Source organism: Cylas formicarius, unplaced genomic scaffold (assembly GCF_029955315.1).
Source record: "Cylas formicarius isolate icCylForm1 unplaced genomic scaffold, icCylForm1.1 PGA_scaffold_12__32_contigs__length_19106922, whole genome shotgun sequence".
In the NCBI taxonomy this organism is placed as follows: domain Eukaryota; kingdom Metazoa; phylum Arthropoda; class Insecta; order Coleoptera; family Brentidae; genus Cylas; species Cylas formicarius.
The window spans coordinates 2,906,437-2,934,011 of NW_026844225.1; the positions used below are offsets into that span (position 1 = coordinate 2,906,437).

The window sequence follows — 27,575 nt, forward strand, 5'->3', positions numbered from 1 at the left end:
ATAAGTCTAAATCTAAGTCTAAGTATATTCTACTCCGTATTCCTCGAACAGAGTTACATTTCATTTTTTAAAATAAAACCAGTTATTATCGTTATTTCAACAATAAAAAATCATTGGAAAGCATTACAGCATTTAAATATTTTGTATGATTCGATACAATTGTCTGATATTTATTTTAAAGATTCATGCTTTACAGTAAAACCGAATATGTTCCTGTAAAAATAGGAAATATTGTTAAATAATAAATTATAATGTGATTAACCTTAGATAAAATAATTAATTATTTATTATTTAAGATTTCATAAAATCTGTTTAACTATAGTGATATCAATCGACTAATTTTTTATTTTATTCAATTGCAGCTAATCGTTAAATAACAAAATAAGCAAAAATAAATAAAAAGTACTGCTAATATTCAAGGCAATTAAAATGAAAGTTATTGTTTTATTTTTTTATTTATTCCTTCTTATTTATTATTCCTTCTTATTTATTCCTTAGGTGCACAGCCTATTCCAGTATTTAACTAACCAAAACTAAATGTTGATACATTAATGATTTTTTAATTTTCCTTATTTGGTCTGTGCATCACGTCAAATTTAAAATAACTGACAACACACAAAAGAAATTTTAAAAAATGGTTTCATTTAAAATTTTCATGTAGTAACACTAAATAGTTCTTTTAATAGAGTGTGGTTCAAGAATTTTCTGCCACAAGTTAGTTAAATGCACGTTCTGTCAAAACTAAACCGGGGGGTTGAAAAAAATGTATTTTCTATCATAACTTATGCCAGCAGTCTACTAGATTTTTTCGATCATTAATATCGAAAAATCTAAATGAAACATAAAATAAAAAAATTAAATGAATATTAACGTTTGGTCTCCTGCAATCATTTTCATAATACTAACGAGCTAAAAAAAATATAAGAGGCTGTTGTGACTTCTTATTGCTTTCTTTGGCGTTGTTCAATTATTCTGAATACAAAATAATACCAGTTTAATCAAAAATTTATTTTGAATTGAATAATTGTCAACGACACTATGCATTTTATGCTTGTCGTCTTTATACACAAGCATAGACTCCTTATCAGAGCTGGTTTACCAAGCTTCATCAAAGGCGAGATGAATCTGGAAGTTTCGAAAATAGGAGTTTTGGCACCGGCCGACACCGGTGTCAAAACTCCGAAGTCCGAACTTCAGGAGTTACTGTGTAACCGCAGACAGTACAAGAAAAATGGCAGCAGATTTGAATACTGATGCATGGCTATTTGAAAATATTATTACAGTGGCCTGTAAAAATTTGGTTAACAATTATCAATGACTATTTAATTGGGACCCATTTTTTACCTTTAATATTAACTGGTTCGTTTTTTACAGCAAGAATTACATCGTATGCTAGAAAATGTACGCATGTTAACTATAAGAGACACGTTTAACATGCATTATTGCGTCCCAGCACATTTCAGCTTAAATGTGCAAAAGGGTTCCACACAAGCATACAATTCAAAATTTGTAATAGATTATGCCTCTCTCATAGTTGCATTTGAAAAAAACTTTATAGTTATAGAAGCAATCATTTATCAAAGTTCTAAATTGTTTTTGCTTTTGCAGTTGCTTTTGAAAGTTGGTGATATTTTATGATACAATTTAATACCAATAAAGTTAATACAGGATTATGATGCTACGACATCTGAAAGTCGAAATTCATTACTTTTTATTATCATGCACATTCATTAAACACTGATCGATGAAAATTGAAGGCACCGTCTGTATATTCATTTGTTTAAATCACGCTTGCAGTGATCCTTACTGTGTAGTGTGTGCAGAACGCAAAGTTCGAAGAATCGTTTTTCGAATTTTGAAAACACAATCTGTCTCTCAAAAGTCTCCCCATAATATGTTATGTGATATCACTTTAATAAAGTCACTAAAATAAAGCAAAGTCGTGTCAAAAGTTGTAAGTTGAACAAGTTTTCAGATCAGATAACACTTAGTATAAAAATCGTATTTTTGTTTTGTCTCAGGTGAATTGTTAATTTTTTGTTGTGTTTTTGTTTGTTAAAATATTTTTAAAAAAGTATTTTACTCATAAATACATCAATTAGCTTCATTAGCTTAATAAATTGTTTATAAAATGTAACTGTTTGACAGATCCAAATTATTTTTCGATATGCAATGCTTTACAATTTATATAATATATAATATGAGATTTATGAAAAATTGCAGGAGACAAAAACAAAACATTATTTTTCCGCCAAACAAAGTTTAAAGCCAGGTTCAAACACATGTGTAAAAGGTAAAAATTAATGGCACGTGCTCCAAGCGCAGTCAAACAAGTTCAAACTAACGTGAAAACAAACCTAAAAACTGGAAAACCAAAACAATGTTTGGACAAAGAATTTGGTGTATAAAATTTCGTACCTACATTGCAAAACTGTATGCATTACGCGTAAAAAACGATTTTTGAATGAATTTTTGATTTCTTTGCCAGCTAATTATATGTGAACTTTTTCCAAAAATATTAATATTTCTTAGTGTTAATTTGAATTTTTAACTTTTGATTATTGAAACTATTTCTAAACTTCATTACGACGACTGCTTTTGATTAATTTGATAATTTGAGTGATATGGGAACAGTGATATACAGGCTCTATCCTAATTATCTGGAAAAAAATTTGCATTGTGGTTTTACTGTGAAAAATGAACCACAATACCATATGGGTATAATGGATACCTTTAAAGGTCGAAGGAAATTTTTGTGAAATCGCATTTTTTTTATTTTCCACACAAAACACATTTTACTTATAGTTTGTTTGCCTTTTAAAAATTTAAGTTTTTTAGTTACAATTCGTGACAGTTTAGAAAAAATGTGAAAATAAAGACAACTTAAATTAACACATTAACACATTTTTTTATATCTCCAAGACTGGTAAAAATATTGAAAATTGTACCTAAAGTAAAAAATAAAAATTAAAAAGCCACATTTGCTTCAAACATGACTTTAAATATTAGAGGAGTTCCCTATATCTATCTATATCTACCGTTGTCGAAATAAAAAGTAATTTCCTAGATTTTTAAGTAATATGGACCCTTAAACAAATATTAATGGTTTCACGTTTTAATTGAATAGAAAGCCGAACTTGGGTTGTTATGCCCTACATTGAGTGCTTGAGAATAAAAAAGGGTATCTACTATTGTAATAATGTTCTATTTAAAAAAATATATTAGTTTATTTCCACACATTTATGAATCACCCTATATATTTGGAAATTTGGTTTATCTATAACTTTTGTATTTAATATGTTTTTCTAAAACAAATCATAAATGAAATATACTACTTTCATACACTATTTGGACACCCTGAAGTGGTAAAGAAACTAAAATTAAATGAAAATGTTTAGTACAATTTAAAAATTAATTATTATTTTATTTCCTATACAGGTATATGGAAACTTATCTTTTTTCCTAGAATTCGAAAAGGAAAAAATATTTAAAAAAGAACACTTAAAAAAATCAATGAAACGTGTTTCTAAAACTACCATAAAAAACCTTATTTTTCCATATAGAATATAGAATAGATATGCATGTAATGAATGCCTGAGCCCTTTTAGGAACTGTCTTCACAATGGACCAAATTGCTTAAAAATCTGGGATATTATTTTTTATTTCTAAAACGGCAAGACAGACGTAGGTATAGGAAAACCTGAACAAAATTGACTTTTTTTCTTGAGAAGAATTGAAAAATTAAATGATGTACAGGGGGTGCAATTTAAACTAAGCAAGATGTTGCCACATTTATATAGAAACGGCAACAATGCATACTTGAAAATATTTTAAATACATAAACCCTATATAATTTAATTCCATTGATTCCTTAGCCAGATACTTCAAATAGGCCATCCAGTATTGCCACCCGGTATAGTAATAACAATAACTCAGTAACAACTCATATAGTAAATTATTACAATTAAGTTATGTTAGAAAAATTTTATAAACTTAAACTTCAAAACTTTTCTCAATTATTTTGAAGTTAGTTTTCTCAAAAACAAATTTAATACGTAATTAAAAGGATGCGTTTCATGTGGTTTTGTGTTAAGTTTTGATTTATTTTAGTGGTGCTTCAGGCTATAGTTATAATTGCAATCATTTTTAACAGTTAGCTTTAGTACAAAAGTGTGTGTGGAGTCATCATGAGAAATAATCCATATACCATTGCTTGGTGTCAGAAAACCTACTTATGTTATAATCATGTATTTAGATTAAGATAGCAATAATTAATTGTATTAAATAAAAAAAATGAAAATGCGGATTTTCGAGAATATTGAAAGAAACTTAAAGTATGCTAAGACAATAAATGGATTTTTTCTGTTTTTGTTAATATCTCAACTTTAAAAGAACCACAAGAAATTTTTTAATTAGAGGAAATTCAAATGTGATCCCAAAAATGGTCGAAGATATAAAGTCTTGACGAAGTTTGGCAACACTGCTTAGCATCATTTTTATGAAATATCTTCTGGAATTTAAAATCATTTTTCTAAAATACTTATTGAACCTCTTATTATGGTTGAAAACTTTTAAAACAGGTCACTACTTTCTTATTTAGAAAGATATTTGACCACTTTGAAAGGGCTGAAGTCGGAGAAGCTTAGAAAGTTCTTCCTTGGCATTTTTAAGAACTATTTAAGTGGTACAACTCAATATGTCTCTATTAAGAACAGTAGAAAGTATGCAGTGTTAACAGCGGGTGTTCCCAGGGATCACACTTAGTTCCACTCCTTTTAGTGTTTTTCTATTCGATATTGGTGAATGCTTTTTACATGCAGATTATATAAAGATATTATAAAGTACGATAATGCTCGTTCATTATTTTTTCCTAAGAAAAAAAAACGCAACATTTAATTTTAACCTGAATGACGTGAACCTAAACTATGTTAACTTATGAAGACCATTTTGCTTTATGATTTAATAAATAAATCATATTTTGATAATACTAAGAAATAGTAAATTGTGAAACTATTCTTTAACATTTTTTTTACTTTTCAAGATATTTTCACACACATTCTATTCTATTCTATTCAATCCTAATCCTTTAAAATAAATAAATAAATACAATAAAAGCATTGTTACTTTTTATTTTAAATTGGTCTTGTATGCACACAGTTGGTATACAAGGTCACATAGGTAGCCAAATACCGAACAGCTTTTTGACATATTTTATATCTAATGTTAGGTAAACATAATGTATGCAGGCTTGAAAATAACAATTAATATTTCCCACAAGGAAGCTTTTATTATATACAGGTGCGTTAAAAAAGGACCCTGCAATATTTAAAGGTGTGATTCCTCAGATCATGAAAAGTTTCCCGGCAATGTATTGTTCCCAAGGTGTTAAAGTTCTTTTCACATTTCATTTTCAACAGTTTTTATAATATTTTGCTATTAGAATTATTAAGGTATTTTTAGTAATATCGTTTGCAAAAATTACTGGAATATTTTTTATTTTTTTATTTTTTATCTGGTGAATGAATCAAGATACGAGAAAATATTAGTTTTAGTCGCTCTATCTCAGGGAAGAATCAAAATTAGTTTAAAGTCAGTTCCGTACATTTTTATCAATAAACTTTATATATATCGCACCCTGACGCCACAGTTTAATTGCTATTTACTTGGGGTCAAGTCACCCCCTTATCATTAGAAAAAACGCTGACATATTTTAAATAAATCCTTCAAAAGATATTTGAATTAATTTAAAAAAACATTATTTAAAAGAGAACTTTAACACCTGCTTTTCTGGAAACTTTTTTCACAAAATGATCGCAGAACTCACCGCATTAAATATTGCCTAGTCTTCCCCTGTATATTATTTATTATGGATTCGTTTTCTTATTGAAAGATATTTACTGCAAATTTATAGGAAGATTTAGCTGTAAATCTATTCCAAAAATCACTAGTTTTTGAAAATAAAGAACGCATTGTCCCAACATGCTGATTTTTCAAAAGTTATGAAATAATGACATCCTTGAAGTACAAGATTGCTTTTAAAACGCCATTATGGTTAGTTTTGATTAGTCTAGTTTGTTTAGAATTAAAAGAAAACTTTATAATAAATAAAATAAAATAGCCCTATTCATTTCAAATTATTATTTTGCATATGTAAGTTGGAACTCCGAGTTTCATTTTTTGTTAAAGTTAAACTCAAAGTAGTTTTAATTAGACCATTAATTTTATTTGTAAGTTTTGATTTTTTCCCTTCCGTATTAACTTTATTTTTGTTTTTAATATTCTCATGAATCCGTCTATTTCATTGTAGGATTTATTTTGTTTTTACACATGTCTTTGCAGTTTTTGTTATTTTTGTTGTATATGTAATTCACAATTTTATTTCATTAGCAGAAATGTATTTTAGTAGGTACATATACCCGCCCATCAAAAATTATCTCGTCACTTGTAATTTAAAAAATATATGTTTGCATCGCTGTATTTTTTTATGTAATAATTTATATCTGATATGAACAGTTTGAAATGTAATAATCAAAAATTCAATCCATATTAAAAAATTATGCACACATACCAGATTGAAACAAAACTTGAATTATTCAAAAATGCAATTAAAATAAAAAACCAACAAATTAAGCTGCAATAAACTGTTTAGTAACGTGTATTTCCTCCATGAAGCCCTTATTACTGCCATACACCTCGAGAGTCCCTCAAAAAGACTTTGAATGTACGTTTTACTGTGCCATTTGTTAACATATTCTAAAACACTCAATCGGATTTAATTCAGGGGTTCTTGCTGGCCAGTTCATAGTTGCAATGTTAACATAAAAATCAAAATGTGCCCTATATAAAGCCCAAAAAGGTGAGATGTGCTTCCCCAATCCGTAGTACATAGAGCATCCATCAAAAATCTACCTCTCAATAAAATTCTCTCCAGGTCTTCAGGTCGTCTATATACAGACATACGCCTATCTGAGGTATATAAATATAATTTGAACTCATCTGTAAAGAGGACATTCGACCATTCTTCGACCTCGCAATTTACAAGATCTCTGCCAAATTTTAGCTTGGCAATACGAATTCCCTAGTTAATCAAGGACCATTTGAGAGTACCATAGGATGTATCTTACCATATGACGATATCTTAAAGTGTGCAAGGCAATGATCAGCACGACATGTAATGGGTCCTTTGCTGGACATTCTGCAAGTTGGTCACGTACCTTTAGCTTCAACCCTCCTAAATGAAAACAATTGCTGTAATGGCCTTTTTAACAGTTAAATGACTCATAAGACCATTTGGAACTTCTATAACTGATAGGAAAATATCTTTGAATTTTGTTTTACGAATATTTGTTGCATACCTATTAAGTGATACGATAATTTTTGTGTTTATTTGTGTGTAACCAGCAAGTTAAGTCGTCAGGCAATATCCACTGATATATATGTACCTATTAATTGCAATAAATTATAAATTGAAAAATCAAATGCCACCGGTATCGTTTTAGAAAAATAAGCATTTAGTTTTCAGCACCATTGGGAGCGAAATTATAATATAATTACGATAATAACGATAACTTTTTACTTGAATGAAAACAAATGATTCCACGTATTTACAGGATCCGTTCACCAACAAAGTTTAGAAAACAGACCAGCCGTTTTCCAGACCAGAGAAGGGAAAAAGGAAGATGATGATTCCTATTTAGGTTATTCTGCCATCGTCGGCGATTTTGAGGGAATCGGACAGCAGGGAGTTGCTGTTGGTATGCCTAGGGGTGCGGATCTACATGGAAAAGTAGGTTGCTCACCATCAATCACATGTTTTTTTTCTCATCTGATCAGTAAGCTTTTTTTGTGCAGATATTACTATTCTCCTGGAACTTAACCAATTACAAAAACATCTCGGGAAACCAACTGGGGTCCTATTTCGGATATAGTTTGGCTGCGGCAGACGTTGATGGTGATAAGAAAATTGATCTCATCGTCGGCGCCCCAATGCACACCGAACCTAACACGGAAGGCCACTATGACGTGGGAAGGGTATATGTGTTTTACCAGGGTGGAGGATTCGTAAGTGTTTTTGTTATAATATTGGTACGTAATGTTATTTAATGGCACTAAGAAGATTTGGATCTTGCATTGTCCCTATTTACTGAAAACTGCCATGTTTGGGTCAGTGGTGTCTAGTGATATCGAAATTGTACTAATTTCAACACTAGGATCACTTGTTGCTTAATATACTCTCAGCACAACGCCTGTAGTGGCCATGTAAACCCTAATGCCTAAGATATCAATAACAGACGTTCCCAATGAACTAAAATCTATGAAGCAGGGATGACTTATTTATCAATTGGTCTTGGCACATATCCCAGCATGCTGCAACAGGAGTGATCGCGATAAAGATCTACGCAAGGTCATTATAAAAACCTTAGAGTTGAGGGTCAGAGAGGGCTAAGTTTGATGGGGGAGCGAATATTAGGCAATTAATCATCAGGTGGCAGCGGAAGGCTTAAATTAATACCAATGAGGCTCTTTGTGAATAACACATGATACTCTCAACTGGTGTGATGAATGAATCCATTGATAAGTAACTTGTCTTGGAAATAATATTCACAAGATTCGGGAGCATTTATGGGACGTTTTTAATTTTTAAGAAATAATACAGATTTCCCAATAGCAGTTGGATAATTTGAATGGTTACTTAAACTGATAACTGCTGAATTTCTGGAACTACTTATTGAGTAGCATATTATCTGTATTGTAAGCAACGAATAAGGATATAGTAGTTCCCTCTGACTTGATGAACGTGTACTGATTAAATTTGTCTAGAATTCTGTAGATTTTGTCTAAATGGAATTACTAAAAATTTTCAGATTTTCGGTTTTTATCTTCCATCTCTGTTTTAAAGACAGTGGAAGTTCAAAATCCTGTTAGTGTCACTTATGACAATTATATCAGAAAATTGTGCCTCAAAAAGCACATCCATGTTATGAAGTGTTGAAGTTTTGAATAATTTTATATTCTACATTTCCCAGTAACATAATAAAACAATTTTCAGGGTAGCTTTAATAAGTCATCATTTTTGGACGGAGAAAATTCTATGTCAAGGTTTGGTTTGAGTTTGGCTTCTTTGGGGGACATGAATCAAGACGGATATGATGGTAATATTTTTTGTTACTACAAAGTGTTTATTTTTTAGGATTTTATATCTAGCATTCAGATTTCAAGAACATTTTTATTTTCTTTTCCTCTCTGATGTTAGACTTAAGGAACAAAGACATTGAAAAAACGAAATATACCCTGTGCTCATTAAAGTCTGCAACATTTGGAATTTTTTTTATTAACACCTAAAATACTAATAATGCCAAAAGTTGGTGCATTTTCCATAATCATATTAAGTGCATCTAAAATATTTGCACAAAAATTGAGTCAAATCTTATTAAGAAAAGTTGTTTAGAAATAAAAGACATGCGACATGCCTAATATCAAAACAGTTTATATTAAAACAAAAAAGCTTTGTTCTCGAAAAGTATTAATAGTTCACTTTTTTCATTCAATAATTTTAAATACTATCGCAAATGATTTAAAATCTGTAAAAGTAACTAAGACATTTTAGCGAAACACAAGTTTTATGTTTGTAGAACCGATATTAGAAAATTTTATTCAAATTCTTTTTAAGTAGCCAAGGCACAGCTAATTGTAGCTTAAATAGCACAATTTTTATTATAAATAATTATGATTACAAAAATCTACTAATGAAGAGAAACATGTAATCCTAGATAAGCAAAAAAAAGCTTATTAAAATAAATAATAATATTAACATTATGGGCTAATTTTAACCAATTTATAACTACACAATCTAGCAAAATAGGAAAAATTACAAATTTTAACAAATGATGAATAAAAAGATGATAGATGAATAAAAGATAGTTGATCTCAGTATGAGAAAATGGTAAATACAATAGTTATAAACATTGTTAGCATGCACAATTCTAAATTATTTTGAAGTGTACAGGGTGACTCAAAAAAGCGTAACGAATAAAACATATATATTTTTAAATTTTGTTTTGAACTCGTTTTGAAATTCTTAAATGTTTTTATTAATAGTAATATATACCTAACCCTAATAGTGTTTTGCCATTTTTTTATTTTTCTAAAAAATACTAGTTTTCTAATTTATCAGAATAAGATTTGGAATATATGATTCGGGGCGCGTGTAGGAGAATAACACGATTTAAGCTGCGGAATGTCCAAGAAAAAATACGAAAAAAAAATTAAACATGCGTGTCCATCTTAAAATCTTATTGAATTCTTAAGTTCTTAAAGATTATTAAATGGTCGATTCCTCTAAAAATTCTGTTTGAAATTTCCCAACAAGAAAAAATCTAATGGGATGATATCTGCCGAACTAAGAGGCCACCATGGATCAGTTTTTATTACCAAATTTTCTATTTAACCATTCGGTAATAATTAAAGAAGAATTCGTAGGACATCCGCCATGTACAAACCATAGTTTATGGTGTTTTTCCAAACACAAATTACCCAAACGACACTTTTTTTATGGTTAGTTACTCACCTCCATTTGGTCATCGAAATTTTCTTAGATCTTTACAAATAATGACACTAATGTCACTAATAACAACGTCTATGATAGGCCATGACTATATTTTGAGACAGACCATAATATATATGTATTTAGATTTTGCTGTGGGGGCCCCTTACGATGGTCCAAATGGTCAAGGTGCTGTCTACATTTTTTACGGATCAGTCAACGGAGTTCTCAAAAAATATGGTCAAGTAATATATGCGGAAGACATTCAAACTAGGAGTGGTAAACCAATTGCTACGTTCGGGTTTTCTGTTGGAGGTGGTTTAGATATGGACGGGAACGATTATCCAGATTTAGCTGTCGGCGCATATCTATCCGATTCTGTTTTCTTCTTCAGGTAACATGATATGCAGTGTGGGTTGTAAGACTTACGATGTTTTTCAGAGCAAGGCCTGTGGTTCGCGTCGACGCGTTTGTGCGTTTCCAAACTCAAAAGAAACAGATTGACATTCAAAATAAAAACTGCAATTTACCGAACGGACAGAGAGGCACCTGCACCACCATTGACTTCTGCATTAAATATGGAGGAAAAGGAATTCCTCCTCAAATAAGTTAGTATTTGCTTGAAGATTCTGATGCCAAATATTAAAACTGGACTGAATTTTTATTCGTCTAAACTCAGAAGCAAAAAGTTAAATAGAATATTTATATGATTATCATTTATTTATTTTTTCAATCACCAATATAAAAATAAAAAAAAACTTGGAAAAACTTTTGAAACCTTCTGCAAAATTTATTTAAAACAACTCACTTTAGGTAGAGATTAAAAAAAATATGTAGTTACGTAATTATTGCAAAAAAACTCCTAAAATAATTGCGGCAACGATGTCAGATGTGAGATGATTATCTACAGATGCTACAAGGCAATGTGTCTCAAATTCGTTTCTCTGTACAGAGATCTCCGCTCTTATTAGCTTAGTAGTTGAAAACGCCAGTAAATCCAGAACGGTTAAAACTACAGCTGTCAAAAGTTGACATTATTTAGACACTTTTTTAGGACGAGTAATAGAGCATGTATGACAAGTCTCAATCGTTTGCAACCCACATTAATTTTTATTTACCTTTTGGCCGCCATATTGAATTTTTCGATATTTGGAAGCAGTGTAAAATTTCCAGTTCAGTGATGTCTCGGAAGCACAAAAAAGATTTTATCAGACTTCTAAAGTTAGGTCTTAGTTATTTAAGTAAGCAATGATTTTATCTGTCAGCTTTTGCTTATCTAAGCAGGGCTCTGACTTTGACGTAAAATAATTCAAAGTATCAAAGTTGTGTTTTAATAAGTGGTCTTTTTCTCTCCTTTAAATCATGAGTGTAACAAACGAATAACTTTAATAGGTAGTAATACATAAAAAAACGCATTGACTTTTAAATAGAAGCTAATGAACGACTTCTCGACAAGTTAGATGTTTTGGGAAAATTACCAACTGTGTGTTTTACAAAAAGAAATTCAGAAAGCTCGTAGTTAATTTAATTAACACTTGAACAACCTACAAGTTCGATATAAATTGGAAAATAAAATCGCGACAGAAACAATTTACAGCTAATGTAATGTAAAATCTAATTGCTGGTAACTGGTAATGAATTTACATATTTGCAAAATGACGTCTATTTGCATGGAGACATTTTTGGAAATTGGTGACTCTTTTTTAAACCACCCTAACAAGTGTATTTCCGTTAATATTTCTAAACATGTATACAACTATTTGTCTCAGGGTTTCGGGAGGATGAAATCCATAGTGTATAACCCCAGGGTAAGAAATCCAAGGGCAAAAGATTAGGGGATCTAGGAGGCCAAGATATTAGACCATTTAATGAAATAATTCTTTCGTCATACATGTTGTTGAAACTAGGTTCTAAACTAATCTTTGGTTAGAATGGATTATAAAGCTCGCACACTGTGACTTTTTGAAAGCTCTATTGTACATCTGTCTGTTTAGGCTGTAGCCAAACAAAAATGGCGATTTCTTGAAATCGTAAGTTAAAGTAAAAAAATCTAGTCTGAGGGTGTTTCACTGCCCAATGAGTATTTGAACTACTTTGTGTTTGTATGAAAGTGACCTATTCTTTTTTAACAGTCTCGGTACTGATGATTTTGATATACCAATTTGCAATTGGCCAATTGACTGATCGTAAATCTGAAGCCAGTTATCAAATGCACAAAGTTTCTTTTAAAACTTTCCCAATTTAACCTTTTCGATAGGTATAATAGAAGCAGAGATCCCTGTATAGAGTATCGAATCTTAATGTATCATGTATATGTACATTGTATATGCTACCATCTATACCTGTACTAGACCAGTTTATCAATCGGTTTCCAACTTAGATTTCAAGACGCACTAACGCAGAAGATATTGTTTTTTTCTTACCTTGTATTCTCTTAGGTGAATGTCAATTTATTTTAAATGGAATAAAATAAAATTTTACTATGTTATAGTTTAAGTTATTTTTTTAAATGTTTTCTAAAGCTTCTGTGTCTAATTTCTGTGACATTGGATATCAAAGTCAACTTATTTAGCAAAATAACATAAAGTACAGATTTTTGCTATTAAAAAACATCATTTTCAAAATTTTTGTGTGGAGGTTTGGGTACTTTAGCATGGTATCTACTTTATTTTTATAGGTAGAAAGTTGCAGTGTTCTCGACAGTACAGTAATAGTTTTCACTTTTTCTTAGAAACAAGGAAATAAATGACAATTTTTCAAAATCACTGCTTACTTTAATAGAAGGTCATGATAATAAACAATTGAAATTTAGAAATAGGTATCATAGTTTTAGAATAACACAAAGTTTGCAACAACAGTTTTGTAGCATAAATTGACTAGAGTAAATATTTCAAAAAACTGTTGTCTTCGTTCTGCCATTAATAAAAGACATTAACTGCCATTTATTTGCATTTTTTTGAGAGAAAGCTCACATGCTTCTGAAAAGGTAAGAAACTACGAATTTTGTAGTACAATAAATATTATTTTATTTAAAAAAATAAGTGGGGTCCAATAACTTTTAGACAGGCCGAGCTCTGTATCTTAATAACTAGAAGGGCTATATAAATTTTGTTAACCCTGTACTATTAAAGAAAATAGCTGTTTTCATTCATTTTAGATGATCATGTAGAATGCGTTCGGTTTTCCTCTATACTTTCAAACCCTATGGAGACACAAAAAATCATATTTTATTATTTTTTGTTTTGGTTAATGTCAATTTCGAAAAGTTGCGAAAAAACTATAAAACAAATTATAAATCTCGCTACATGAAAAAATAATTAAAAAATATTAACATGGGTCCACAAATGCATAGTTTTCAAACTTTTAAAAAGCCTTGTTTTGTTGAAAACAAATTATTGCATATCTATCTCTAGGATATAAAATTTTTAATCTAGTTGAATCTAAGTTAGCTTCTTATCACTACACATTAACTGAGACATTCCAAGTAATCTGAATAACGGTTATTAGAGATTAATAAAAAACCGGCAATAATTTGTTGCCAATTAGGGACATATATTAAATCGGTTCTTTTTTTTTTTTCGAAAATGAAGCATGATACAACAAAAATTCAAGAAACAAAAAAGTTGCAATTTTGGTAAATTAAAATGGTGGTAAAAGGCGATGGCATTTTTTTGTCAAAAATCGCTATATAATTTTAATTAATCCCTAATGAACTGACAACAAACAATACTACCAAATTTCAACAAAATCGATCAAAGGATATTTAAGATGTTTATTAAAAACCTATCACCTCTTAAATTATTAGAATGTTATTTTCCGACACCCTGTATATTTTGCATGTCTGTAATGACTTAAATCTTATGTCATTTTTACATAACAAGGTTGAAAGTATGTTTCCAAAACTCTCTAAAACATAATACCTCGAGAGAAGTACAATATATAAGACCAAGTAAATTTCATATTTTTTCATAGAATCCAAAGATGGAGTAAAGCTGGGGTCTAGTTTGACCATAAGTGTCAACGCTGCAATGCCCTAAGTATTTTTAAAATAGAGATCGTAGCGTTTTCCTTTTTCCATATACAAAAACCGTAACTAAGTTCATACTGTAACAAGTAAAAACACCCTCACCACCATCTTTCGTCGAATAAAGGAACTAGGTGTCGACCAGAACGCCTCATTGAAGTCAATACGTACGGCCCCGCTAGAGTGAGCCAGAGCGAGTTTTTGTACCCTTTTATTTCAATTGTAAATTGTATGGGTTCGTTTACTTGTTTAATGATGCTCCCGGAGTTGACAGTTGCTACAAAGAACGGACACCACTTTATTAACAATGTATAGAATAGGTGAAAACAAATATTTTTGGTATGTTTTTGTCCCAAAGGGTTTAATAGTACCTAACGAATATTTGAAAAATTTTTATTTTTTCACTGTACCTCATTTAGAAAGTAAAAAGCGAACAAACAGTAGGTTATTGAACAGCTATGATACTTAACACAAATTGATCTGTACTTTATGTTTATGTCGTTTATAAAACCAGACATAGAAACTTAATATAAATAAATAATGTATTGTTTTAAAGATACTATAACTTTTTAGAAAACTTCTGGATTTCTCCTCCGTCGGTTTTTGTTGAGTCGAATATATTTATGGAAACCTTTGAGAAGAAAGCTCTTCTAAAACCAAAATTATGGTCAAGAATCCCTACTAGATTTTCTTAGACATTTAAACTCTATATACTCTGACATACGTTTTACCATTAAGTTGGAAACTAATAATAACCTCCCATTCTTAGATATTCTTATCAATAGAAAATCAGACCTAACATTGGGTCACTCTGTTTACAGAAAACCTACGCACACAGACCGATACCTGCATGGTCACATTACCATCTGGCCCAAAAATCATCTTGTTTACAGAGCCATAAAACTATCTCCGTCCGAGTCACTGAACCCAGAATTAAAACATCTTACTTTTGCTCTTGTTTCTAATAATTTCCACATTAAAGATATTAAGCGTTCCATCACAAAATACACTTCACCACAAACTTCTAATAGCAATGAAGCCGAAAGCAATCCTGCACTTGCCACTGTGGCCTTTCTTTACATTCAAAACATCACTGACAAGATATCAGAAGTTCTAGAGAAATATAAAGTCAAAATCAGATTTACCACTTGTCCAAAAATCTTTCATCATCTTCAATCCGGCAAAGACATAATTCCATTTGAGGTGCCATGAGTTTACAGCATTTCACGCATATGCAGCAAAGAATACATTGAAGAGACCGGACGAAAAATATCAAGTAGACTCAAAGAACATGTAAGAGCCTAAGACAAATAAACTCATCAGCAGTTGCCGAACAAAATCACGTAACCGAACATAAAATTTTATTCGATAAAACTAAAATTCTTGCATGTAATCAATTCTTCTACCAACAAAAAATCCGAGAGTCTGCAGAAATCTATAAACAACCTAACAATCTTAACCGCGACTCAGGTCTTTACCTATCACCAATATGGGAATCAGTTATCCGATACTGTGTTTATGCCCTTCATTTAGCTGCCCCCCCTAAAAAATATATAAGCAGGTACAGAGTAAAATGCTAGCCAGTGTCAGTCAAGCTCTGAAGAAGCCAACAGTATGATTGGCGAAACGTTAGCAAAAGCCGAAGCAGGAGGAATCCAGAAATTTGGTAAAAAGTATTACACTAGCCTGTGGAAGTTTCTTTGAAAAATTAGTACTATAACAGTAAAATTTCATTAAATTAGGGTGAAGCCAGTTTTAAACTAGCCATAATACTTACGTAAATTTTGACTTGTTGCAGAACTAGACCTACAATATATTTTGGATACAAAGAAATTTGACGTTCCAAGGATGGCTTTTATAAGCCGTAATAGCCACACCTTTAAGGAAAGTTTGGTTTTATATAAGGACAGTAGCCATTTTTGCAAAAGCGAGGAAATTTATATTAAGGTGATATGAGATAGTGAGTAAACTTAACATAACAATTTCGAGACTCTACGTATTCTAGAATGACATTCGTGATAAACTTACCGCCCTGGAGGCCGAGGTTAAATATTTCATGATTGAAGATCTTTCTTCGGGATACTACGGTAAAGTACGAGACCCCAGGTCGCGTCTAACGCCGGTTTTGGACCTTAATTCTCCTCCGTCAAGGAAAGACTCGATTAGCATTCAAAAAAATTGTGGATTCGACAACATCTGCATACCGAATTTGCACGTTAACGTCATTAAGTATGTTAATATCCGATGTCACCATAAGCAATATGCAAATAATGCAATGTAATTTTGGGCAACCCAAGCAAAGATTTTCTTTTCAATGGGGGGTAAACTTGATGTCTTCCCTTCAACACAAAAATGCTGCACTTCCACATTATATTCTATGAATTTGAGCCGTTCCCACCCACATTTAAACATTATTATACCAAAATATTCTCTGAGTCTTGCGCAATCAATCAATCAATATGACATTCGAAAATATCAAAAATTACTCCATCTCAAGTGCGTAAAAGTCACGGTGTAGTTTGTACTACACGTTGCAATTTTATTTTCGATCCACAAACATAAATCCAAGCGTTTGCCACTATCCCCATCTTCCAATGACTTTTTTAAAGACCTGTTAACTAACCGATTGCGATGCATTGGAGCATCATTTCGTAATATCTTTTCTTAGACTTCTTTGCATCAGTAATGACTTCAGTTAACTTATATTTTTGATAGCTTGATCCAGTATATATCGCTTTCTTTAAAATTAGAAACCAACACGCCAACTCAAATTACTTTATTCCTGATTTCTTACCTGAGATTTGTTTTCAAAAAATTATGCCAACAACCCAATTCCCAATATTCAGAGAAGGTCAACTCATACGGTCATATGGCGTTAAACCGTAAAACAAGGAAAATGTAAGATAAATTTCACTGGGCCATTAATTGCATAATGGAGTGTTTGCATACTTACGTAGCGATGATAATTTTCAAGTTGTCAGTAACTTTTGGATTATGGAACATTGGAACATTTTTCTTATTTTGACAAATATGTCACATTTGTAAAAGATGCAATCCAATAAAATAATGGAACTTAGAAATATTTTTAACTTTAAGACAATATTTGTAATTAACATTTCCGTTTGAGTTGTAAAAAAGACCACTTTAGCAAAATTTATATTTTGGCATTTTTTCGTATTAAGAAATAAACATCAGGCATTTGGACAATCTGATAACGCAAAATGAAAACCTATTCATTTGTTACTCAATTTATTCAAGTTGATTCAGTTCAAAAATAGATAATTTTTTCTCAAATTTTGTTTATTATAACCTAATAGTTATCAACGCTGTAAGAACAGTTTAGTTGTAGATATATCGTAGGCATAATGCAAATTTAAACTTTTTATAATCCGTCAACGCATTTATAAAAAACCTGCAAAATATCAACACAAAATGATAAAAATAATACAGTTACAGTAAACTTTTTTATTCAGAAAACAAACAGTTAACACTTCATGATCGTGTGAAATAAATAAAATATTCTTATAATTGAACATTTTGGTAGGACAGAATGTTTCTATGCTATTCTTCTTTATTTACTAATGCATCTCAAACTCCATGACATTTGGAAGAGCATACGTAATTTTTATATCAAGCGCATTTTTTACTTGCCTTACAGTCTTGAATTTTTGAATATCATTTCTAGAAACTACATTTTAAAACTTCTTTTAGAGGCTGTTTTTCAGGTCAATCACTTTCCAATTAAATTCTGAAAATTGGGAGGTTTTCATTTTCAGTAATCTTCTCAGCTCTTCTTTTTTGACGAAACTAAAATTGTTCTGTCCTAATTTAAATTTTATTTTGAGTTGCATAATGTGGGCAAATTTGTATTTAGTTTTGAAGATGGTCCTGAACTTAAAATTGCACACTTTGAATCCCTCCTGAATCCGAATCAAGATTACCTTCTGGTATTTTCTGTTCAGTCTTGTTGGTTCGTGAAGGGTTGATTATATCTTTCAATTGCCTCTTCTGTTCTAAGTTCGTTAATTACCGAATTTCGGAGGTTTTAATCCAAGGTTCAGATCAACTAGAAACATTGTATGGTAGGGGTCCTTCCAATAGTTCTATGTTTTGATGTACAAAATAGTACCCCCTGGAGCAGTTTTTGGAGTGATCAGATATCCAGTAACGAAGCATGTTGTAAACATGCTTCGTTACTTCTTTCTTGCCCCGGCCTGCCTTGCACAATTTAGTAATCCTGCCAGTAAGCAGTAAATTCTTGGCTAATGTCACTTTGCATTATTTGAGGTTCTCCAAACTCCAAATAGAATATTACGCAACAAGTGCGGTAAACGGCATTTGACTCATGAGTTTATTTGACACGAGCGGAGCGAGTTTTTAAATAATGAGTGAGTTAAAAAGTTTACCGAACGTGTTGCATACTATACTTTTCCTACGACCGATAGTTTTTGGGTACAATTTCGCAAAACACGAATACATTCATTGACATGACTGTCAGAATTGAAAAACGTCAAAATTCAAAGCGTGGGAAATATCTCCGAAAACATCCGATTGCTCCCAAACCGGTGCGGTAAATTCCAGAAATGTCCGAAGTGGCTCGGATTCGTGGGAAACGAAACTGACGTGGTAAAGCGACGCTTTCCCCACGCTAGATCGGTGCATAATTAGGTATTTTACAGACGGGAGTAGAAAAAAATATTTTCAATAATTCTATAGCTACCCTCGCAGCATGTTTGGTATGTAAACGTCAAATATGGTGCAGAGTCTTGATAGTTAAGAACCTCTTTACAATCCATTAAAACTAAAATGAACATTTTGACTGTTCTTCAAGGAGTTATGTAACCAATAGGTGGATCAGTCAGTATCGATAGACAAAATATCATAGTTTTTCATTAAATGAGGCTGCTTTGTACTAATAATATAATAACTAATCTATATATCAATACTATAATAACTAAAAATATGTTTTTTCCTACACCCTTCTGTAAAACACCTAATTACACCTCGATCTAGCTTGCGGGAAGCGTCACTTTACCACGTCAGTTTCGTTTCCCACGGATCCGAGAAACTTGGGACATTTCCGGGATTTTACCGCACGCTTTTGGATCGGATATTTTCGGAGATATTTCCCACGCCTTGAATTTTGACGTTTGTCAATTCTGATGGTCATTTCAGTGAATGTATTCGTGTTGTTTTGCGATAATGTACCCAAAAACTAACTGTCCTAAAAAAATTATAGTATGAAACACGTTCGGTAAACTTTTTAAGTCACTCATTTATTAAACTCGCTCCGTTGCGCTCCCCTGGTGTCAAATAAACTCGTAAGCCAAATTCCGTCTACAGCACATGTTGCATAATATACAATTAATTTTATACTTTATACATTTATACGCAGGTTTAGACCTTTATTGCATTCTTCTTTTTATTAGTTTTATAGTGTAACGCCAGGGGGAAGGCAACTTGTGATTTTTTATTGTATAACATTTCCAAGAAACTTATAAAAAGGTGAAGTAATAAAGTGTTTATGGATATTTGCGTGCAACAACAGCGCAAGAACCATTAAAAAACCTCAATATTAAGTGACTAGCCGGACCATGAAATCATCGCATCCACAAACACTATTGACTAATCTAATTTTCCATTCTTATTGACTGTAACAACTTCTTAAACTTTATAACTCGTCCAAGATTTTCATGACTTTTATAGACTCTTTTGTCATTGGGAGGCAAATATCAAATAAGGGCTATTTGGATACTGTTTATGATGACATCGAATACGAGGTTGAAACTTGACAAAGTCAACATTAAATTTTAGGAATGTTGAAAAATACCTACTGGACTCGAACACTAATTTAGAATTCGATGTAGTAGTGTCAAATTTTGGAGAAGATTCGTTCGAGACCACTTTTTATTTGACTTTTCCTGAAGGAATTTATTATAAGAAAACGGAAGGGGCTTTGTGTAGTACGAGGGAGAACAATACGATCACTTGCGACGTCGGAAATCCTTTGCAAACAAGTAAAATTGTAATTGAAAGACAACGGCATTTGATAGAAACTTTTGTGCCACTGTTAACGTTTTAGGCTAAATTTAAAGTCATCTTCGTACCTTATCACAAGCAGGAAATGGCTCCGAGTTACGACTTCGATTTCTTCGTCAATAGCACGAATCCCGAAGAAAATTCGACCTTGTCTGATAATCATAAGCGTATTAGAGTCGACATCTGGGTAGAAACAAAATTAGACGTAAATGGGTCAGTATATGACCTTACTTTAATACTATTTCCAATTATTTTCAATTTATCCTGCCTCGATTGTTGTTGAATCGAACTTGCGAACGTTTGGCCAATCATCTTGTTGACTTCTTGGGAACTTAAGACCTTCCTCGTATTTTATTCTGTACTCGCTTATACGGGGTGTGCAGCATAAGATATGATGTACATGGGAATATTGGGAACGGTAAGAGATTCGCGTCGCTTAAATTTAAGAAAAGTAACGCATGTATACATCAAAAAATAATATAGCTGCGTTTATTTTAAATTCGTACTCTTATGTAGATATAGGGTGAAAAATGAAAATGTTCGTTCAAAAACCACTGTATTTTCCTTTATATAGTTGCTTTTTTATGGAGGTCATATTGAATTTCTACATTTTCAAAATCCTTAAAAACGCTTCTCAATTAAATCCAAAAAATAACAAAAATATAATTTCAGTACGCTGATTCGTAATTTTTGTCAACATTCAATGTCAGTTGTGTCATATGTAGGAGTGTTTTATTTTCCGCCGTAGAAACGAAGCAAAAGCCGAAGAAGGGTATTTAAATAAATGTCTGAAAAGGCGTCAACCGAGTGGTTTTATTTTGTTTAGGCGTGTGAAAGTCAACCTTGTCACCGAGGTATCAAACTTTTTCTTAAAAGTCCTCTGGACGGATGTTATAAACGTTCCACAAGTGACTGCAACAAATGTTTTTCCAACAAGACGGCGCACCGTCACCTAATGCAGTCAGATGGCCTGCGACATCCCCAGACATAACACCACTTCATTGCTTGAAAATTAAGTATACAGAAAGTTCTATGGAAACGTTGGAGAATTAAGAGAAGCCGTTACAGGAGGCGTTAACAGTATCACCTCGCAAATGTTAAGGCCGTCCTGTGAAGCAGTGTTGAGAAGATGTATGTTATGCTTGCTGCAAAACGGCGGATAATTTGAACCGCTAAAGTTATGTATGAAAATTTTACTGACCTACTTTCTCGATCGTCTCTCTTTAATTTTATGGACTCCTTTCCTGTCCACTCATTATTTAAATCTGTTTTAAAATTGAATATCAATATGAAATCCTACTATCCGGAAATCTTATTTTTCTTATTTTTTCAGATTTATTTTGACCACACATAAATGTGTCACACCTGGTTGAAGAGCATTTTAAAACAAAACTTTATCTCGGCCGTGCGCAACATTGTAGACCTTTTTTTGACGCTATTTTTAGCATAGTCGTATCCTTTTACCCATATCTTGAAAATTTTAACATTTCAGCACTATAATAAAGAAAATATTGTGGTTTTTCAAAAATGGATATTTTCTTTTCTCACCTTGTTCTACGTAAAGGTATACTGTTTTGAGGGTTGTGGAGCTAAAAGAGAGACATGAACATTGAACATGAACATAATATGCATTTTGCAAAACTTAATAGGTTTTGGGATATTTTAATTTTCCTTTTTTTCTCAAAAATCAGTCAAAATGTAAAACTTAATGTCCTAAAATGTAGTTTTCAAAAAACCAGAGGCTTATATTTGGAATGAACAAATTTCCGGAAACGTTATATCATACGTATAATTTAAATAAAATGTTTTCTTTTTGGTAAAGTATCGCAATTTCATCAATATTCGTCCAAAATTTTCTAAAACTTCCTTATCGGAATAATTGTCCAATAAAGCGCAGTGTGAGTCAACGATAGAGTAAAGTTCATTATTTCATTGGATTCAAAAGTTATGAGAAAATGGAAATGCAGAAGTTGTAAAGATTGCTAGGATGCACAAATTAAAAATATTTTAAATTGGGGCTCAACAAAGCTTGACGAATATAATATCCAATTTTTGAATTTTGTTTTGAATTGGTTTTGAAATCCTTCTACTTTTTTTTGTTAATAGTAATATGAGTTATCACATTTGCAAAAAAATTACAATAGCCCCATTATTTTCATTCATATAGCGTTATTCGAAGATGACGTAAAAGATATATGCAGCAGAATTTGAATTAGATGCTACAGGATGTTCAAAATAAAAAAATATGTTTGGATCACTTTAAATTGAAAAAAAAAACCAACTTGTATTAAGTATGTCATATAGCTATTTTAATAGATTAATTTTGACTTTTCCCTTCTTTCTCTCTAAGACTGTTGCTATAAAATTTGTTGGCCATGACAAAACCAAGCCAACAACTCTGTTGGAATTTACAACACACATGGCAATTTATAAGAAAACTCAAGTAGCATAACGAAATAACCCTCCTTTGTCTTAGTTTTTCATAAAACTTGGTGTCTGTAAAGGTCTCCTCCCCGTATGGATGGAAAAATGTGATGACACTATACTCCGGGATATCATCCGTTTGTTTGTTGAACTCCGACTGGAATCCTGCAGGCGTTTCGCCAAGATCTCACTTAGCATCTTCAATGCTCTAGCTCCGAAGTGCTTTCTTGTGAACATAAAGATGCTGTCAACAAAATTATCATCGCACTGTTGGCTTTTGAGATACAAGGTATAATCCAAAACTATCGATTTTGGGACCACCCTCCGTTATATTTTAAGTTATTGAAGAGTTTAAAAAACTTTCCTATGGGATTTTTTCCGTAGAATCCCTTTTTTTTTACTTACTCTAACCATTTATTAGTTATGAGGTAAACATATATTTTTTTAATGGAATAGCCTGTATATTATCTTTTTCATTAATTTAAAATTATTTCAGCTTTTCAGAAATATATACTAGTATAAAGTTGTTTTGAAAATTAAGCTCAAAATATATTTTATTTAATATTTTATTTTATTTGTATGATTACCCAATTAAAGACAATATCCAACTAAGCAATTATTAAGATACGAGAAACTAAATACTTTATAATTCAATTATTTAAATGTGTTGAATACGTTATGAACTACTTTTTGTAATAATTTTTAATTTATTACAGTCCATTATTACATTAATTAATACGAAATGCTTAAAACTGTTGTTCAAATTGGAGATCATTTTCTCGAATACAAAACTCGCACGTTTTTCTTTTTTTTAATGGCATTTAAAATAGTTATTGTTTTAAAAGTTAAACTAATTGCTCTTGAAGTTCTGCTACAGACTCATAATCTGTTTTATATGCTTTATTCCGCATATATCCCCATAAAGAAAATTTAAAAGTGCCTATCCATTCATCCATTTTTAAGAGAAGTTGTCATCTAAAAATGGCTTTAAAAGTCCAATGTTATGACTTGGGCTACCATCTTGCTGAATGTCTATATCTATATCATTATAACATACTGAGGCAATATCTTACAGTCTATCTGTAATGACTTCCGCAAGAATGCTATTTATTGTCCCAACATAAATCACGATACTCCAACCCCAAAGCGCCTTTGTTGAGCCGTTTCAAAAATTACATGGTGCTTTTCTGACTATCAGTTTCTCGTGTTATGGCGATTAAAAATTCCTGAACTTGAAAAGTAACATTCGTCGGACCAAATTACAAGTTTTCCAAAAGAATCGTTGATTCGTATTTGTTGCAAATACCAGCGGCAAAACTGCATCCGAGCTGAATAATTAATGAAAAAAATAATATACAGGCTATTCCATTAAAAAAATATATGTTTACCTCATAACTAATAAATGGTTAGAGTAAGTAAAAAAAAGGGATTCTACGGAAAAAATCCCATAGGAAAGTTTTTTAAACTCTTCAATAACTTAAAAGATAACGGAGGGTGGTCCCAAAATCGATAGTTTTGGATTATACCTTATATCTCAAAAGCCAACAGTGCGATGATAATTTTGTTGACAGCATCTTTAAGTTCACAAGAAAGCACTTCGGCGCTCGAGCATTGAAGATGCTAAGTGAGATCTTGGCGAAACGCCTGCAGGATTCCAGTCGGAGTTCAACAAACAAACGGATGATATCCCGGAGTATAGTGTCATCACATTTTTCCATCCGTGAATCAATACGTGAAAATATCATACACCTTTACGGGGAGGAGACCTTTACAGACACCAAGTTTTATGAAAAACTAAGACAAAGGAGGGTTATTTCGTTATGCTACTTGAATTTTCTTATAAATTGCCATGTGTGTTGTAAATTCTAACAGAGTTGTTGGCTTGGTTTTGTCATGGCCAACAAATTTTATAGCAACAGTCTTAGACAGAAAGAAGGGAAAAGTCAAAATTAATCGCAAACTATTAAAATAGCTATATGACATACTTAATACAAGTTGTTTTTTTTTTCAATTTAAAGTGATCCAAATATATTTTTTTATTTTGAACATCCTGTAGCATCTAATTCAAATTCTGCTGCATATATCTTTTACGTCATCTTCGAATAACGCTAATATCAAATATGAATGAAAATAATGGGGCTATTGTAATTTTTTTGCAAGTGTGATAACTCATATTACTATTAACAAAAAAAAGTAAAAGGATTTCAAAACCAATTCAAAACAAAATTCAAAAATTGGATATTATATTCGTCAAGCTTTGTTGAGCCCCAATTTAAAATATTTTTAATTTGTGCATCCTAGCAATCTTTACAACTTCTGCATTTCCATTTTCTCATAACTTTTGAATCCAATGAAATAATGAACTTTACTCTATCGTTGACTCACACTGCGCTTTATTGGACAATTATTCCGATAAGGAAGTTTTAGAAAATTTTGGAAGAATATTGATGAAATTGCGATACTTTACCAAAAAGAAAACATTTTATTTAAATTATACGTATGATATAACGTTTCCGGCAATTTGTTCATTCCAAATATAAGCCTCTGGTTTTTTGAAAACTACATTTTAGGACATTAAGTTTTACATTTTGACTGATTTTTGAGAAAAAAAGGAAAATTAAAATATCCCAAAACCTATTAAGTTTTGCAAAATGCATATTATGTTCATGTTCAATGTTCATGTCTCTCTTTTAGCTCCACAACCCTCAAAACAGTATACCTTTACGTAGAACAAGGTGAGAAAAGAAAATATCCATTTTTGAAAAACCACAATATTTTCTTTATTATAGTGCTGAAATGTTAAAATTTTCAAGATATGGGTAAAAGGATACGACTATGCTAAAAATAGCGTCAAAAAAAGGTCTACAATGTTGCGCACGGCCGAGATAAAGTTTTGTTTTAAAATGCTCTTCAACCAGGTGTGACGACACATTTATGTGTGGTCAAAATAAATCTGAAAAAATAAGAAAAATAAGATTTCCGGATAGTAGGATTTCATATTGATATTCAATTTTAAAACAGATTTAAATAATGAGTGGACAGGAAAGAAGTCCATAAAATTAAAGAGAGACGATCGAGAAAGGACATCAGTAAAATTTTCATACATAGCTTTAGCGGTTCAAATTATCCGCCGTTTTGTTCCAAACATAACATACATCTTCTCAACACTGCTTCACAGGACTGCCTTAACATTTGCAGGGTGATACTGTTAACGCCTCCTGTAACGGCTTCTCTTAATTCTCCAACGTTTCCATAGAACTTTCTGTATACTTAATTTTCTGACTGCATTATGTGACGGTGCGCCGTCTTGTTGGAAAAACATTTGTTGCAGAGTCACTAGTGGAACGTTTATAATATCTGTCCAGGGGACTTTTAAGAAAAAGTTTGGTACCTCGGTGACAAGGTTGACTTTCACACGCCTAAACATAATAAAACCACTCGGTTGACGCCTTTTCAGACATTTATTTAAATACCCTTCTTCGGCTTTTGCTTCGTTTCTACGGCGGAAAATAAAACACTCCTACATATGACACAACTGACACTGAATGTTGACAAAAATTACGAATCAGCGTACTGAAATTATATTTTTGTTATTTTTTGGATTTAATTGAGAAGCGTTTTTAAGGATTTTGAAAATGTAGAAATTCAATATGACCTCCATAAAAAAGCAACTATATAAAGGAAAATACAGTTGTTTTGAACGAACATTTTCATTTTTCACCCTATATCTACATAAGAGTACGAATTTAAAATAAAACGCAGCTATTATTTTTTTTATTTTTATTATATTTATAAATACATATATATATATATATATATATATATATATATATATATATATATATATATATATATATATATATATATATATATATATATATATATATATGATGACACTATATTCCGGGATATCATCCGTTCGCTCGTTGAACTCCGACTGGAATCCTGCATCCGACTGGAATCCTGCAAATCCTGCATCCGACTGGAATCCTGCAGACGTTTCGCCAAAATCTCACTTGGCATCTTCAATGCTGGCGCTCCGAAAACACTTTGAACACTGTTTTCGGAGCGCCAGCATTGAAGATGCCAAGTGAGATTTTGGCGAAACGTCTGCAGGATTCCAGTCGGATGCAGGATTCCAGTCGGAGTTCAACGAGCGAACGCATGATATCCCGGAATATAGTGTCATCATATTTTTCCATCCGTGAATCAATACGTGAGAATATAGATATATATATATATATATATATATATATATATATATATATATATATATATATATATATATATATATATATATATATAATATATATAGTATATATATATATATATATATATATATATATATATATATATATATATATATATATATATATATATATATATATATATATATATATATCTATATATATATATATATATATATATATATATATAATATATATATATATATATATATATATATATATATATATATATATTATATATATATATATATATATATATATATATATTATATATATATATATATATATATATATATAT

General features: G+C 31.2%; 1 protein-coding gene across 4 annotated transcripts in view; it reads left to right on the forward strand.

The window, feature by feature from the left end:
* The window catches only part of LOC132708654 (integrin alpha-PS2), a 179,598-nt gene that overhangs the window by 134,080 nt on the left and 17,943 nt on the right, over positions 1–27,575 (forward strand). For all 4 annotated transcript variants that reach the window (XM_060681116.1, XM_060681117.1, XM_060681119.1 and 1 more), the window contains 9 exons: positions 7,611–7,786; positions 7,852–8,061; positions 9,050–9,152; positions 10,691–10,937; positions 10,985–11,151; positions 16,366–16,514; positions 16,573–16,796; positions 20,382–20,592; positions 20,650–20,819. In XM_060681116.1, coding sequence (XP_060537099.1) covers positions 7,611–7,786; positions 7,852–8,061; positions 9,050–9,152; positions 10,691–10,937; positions 10,985–11,151; positions 16,366–16,514; positions 16,573–16,796; positions 20,382–20,592; positions 20,650–20,819 — 1,657 coding nt within the window. The remainder of the gene's footprint in view (positions 1–7,610; positions 7,787–7,851; positions 8,062–9,049; positions 9,153–10,690; positions 10,938–10,984; positions 11,152–16,365; positions 16,515–16,572; positions 16,797–20,381; positions 20,593–20,649; positions 20,820–27,575) is intronic.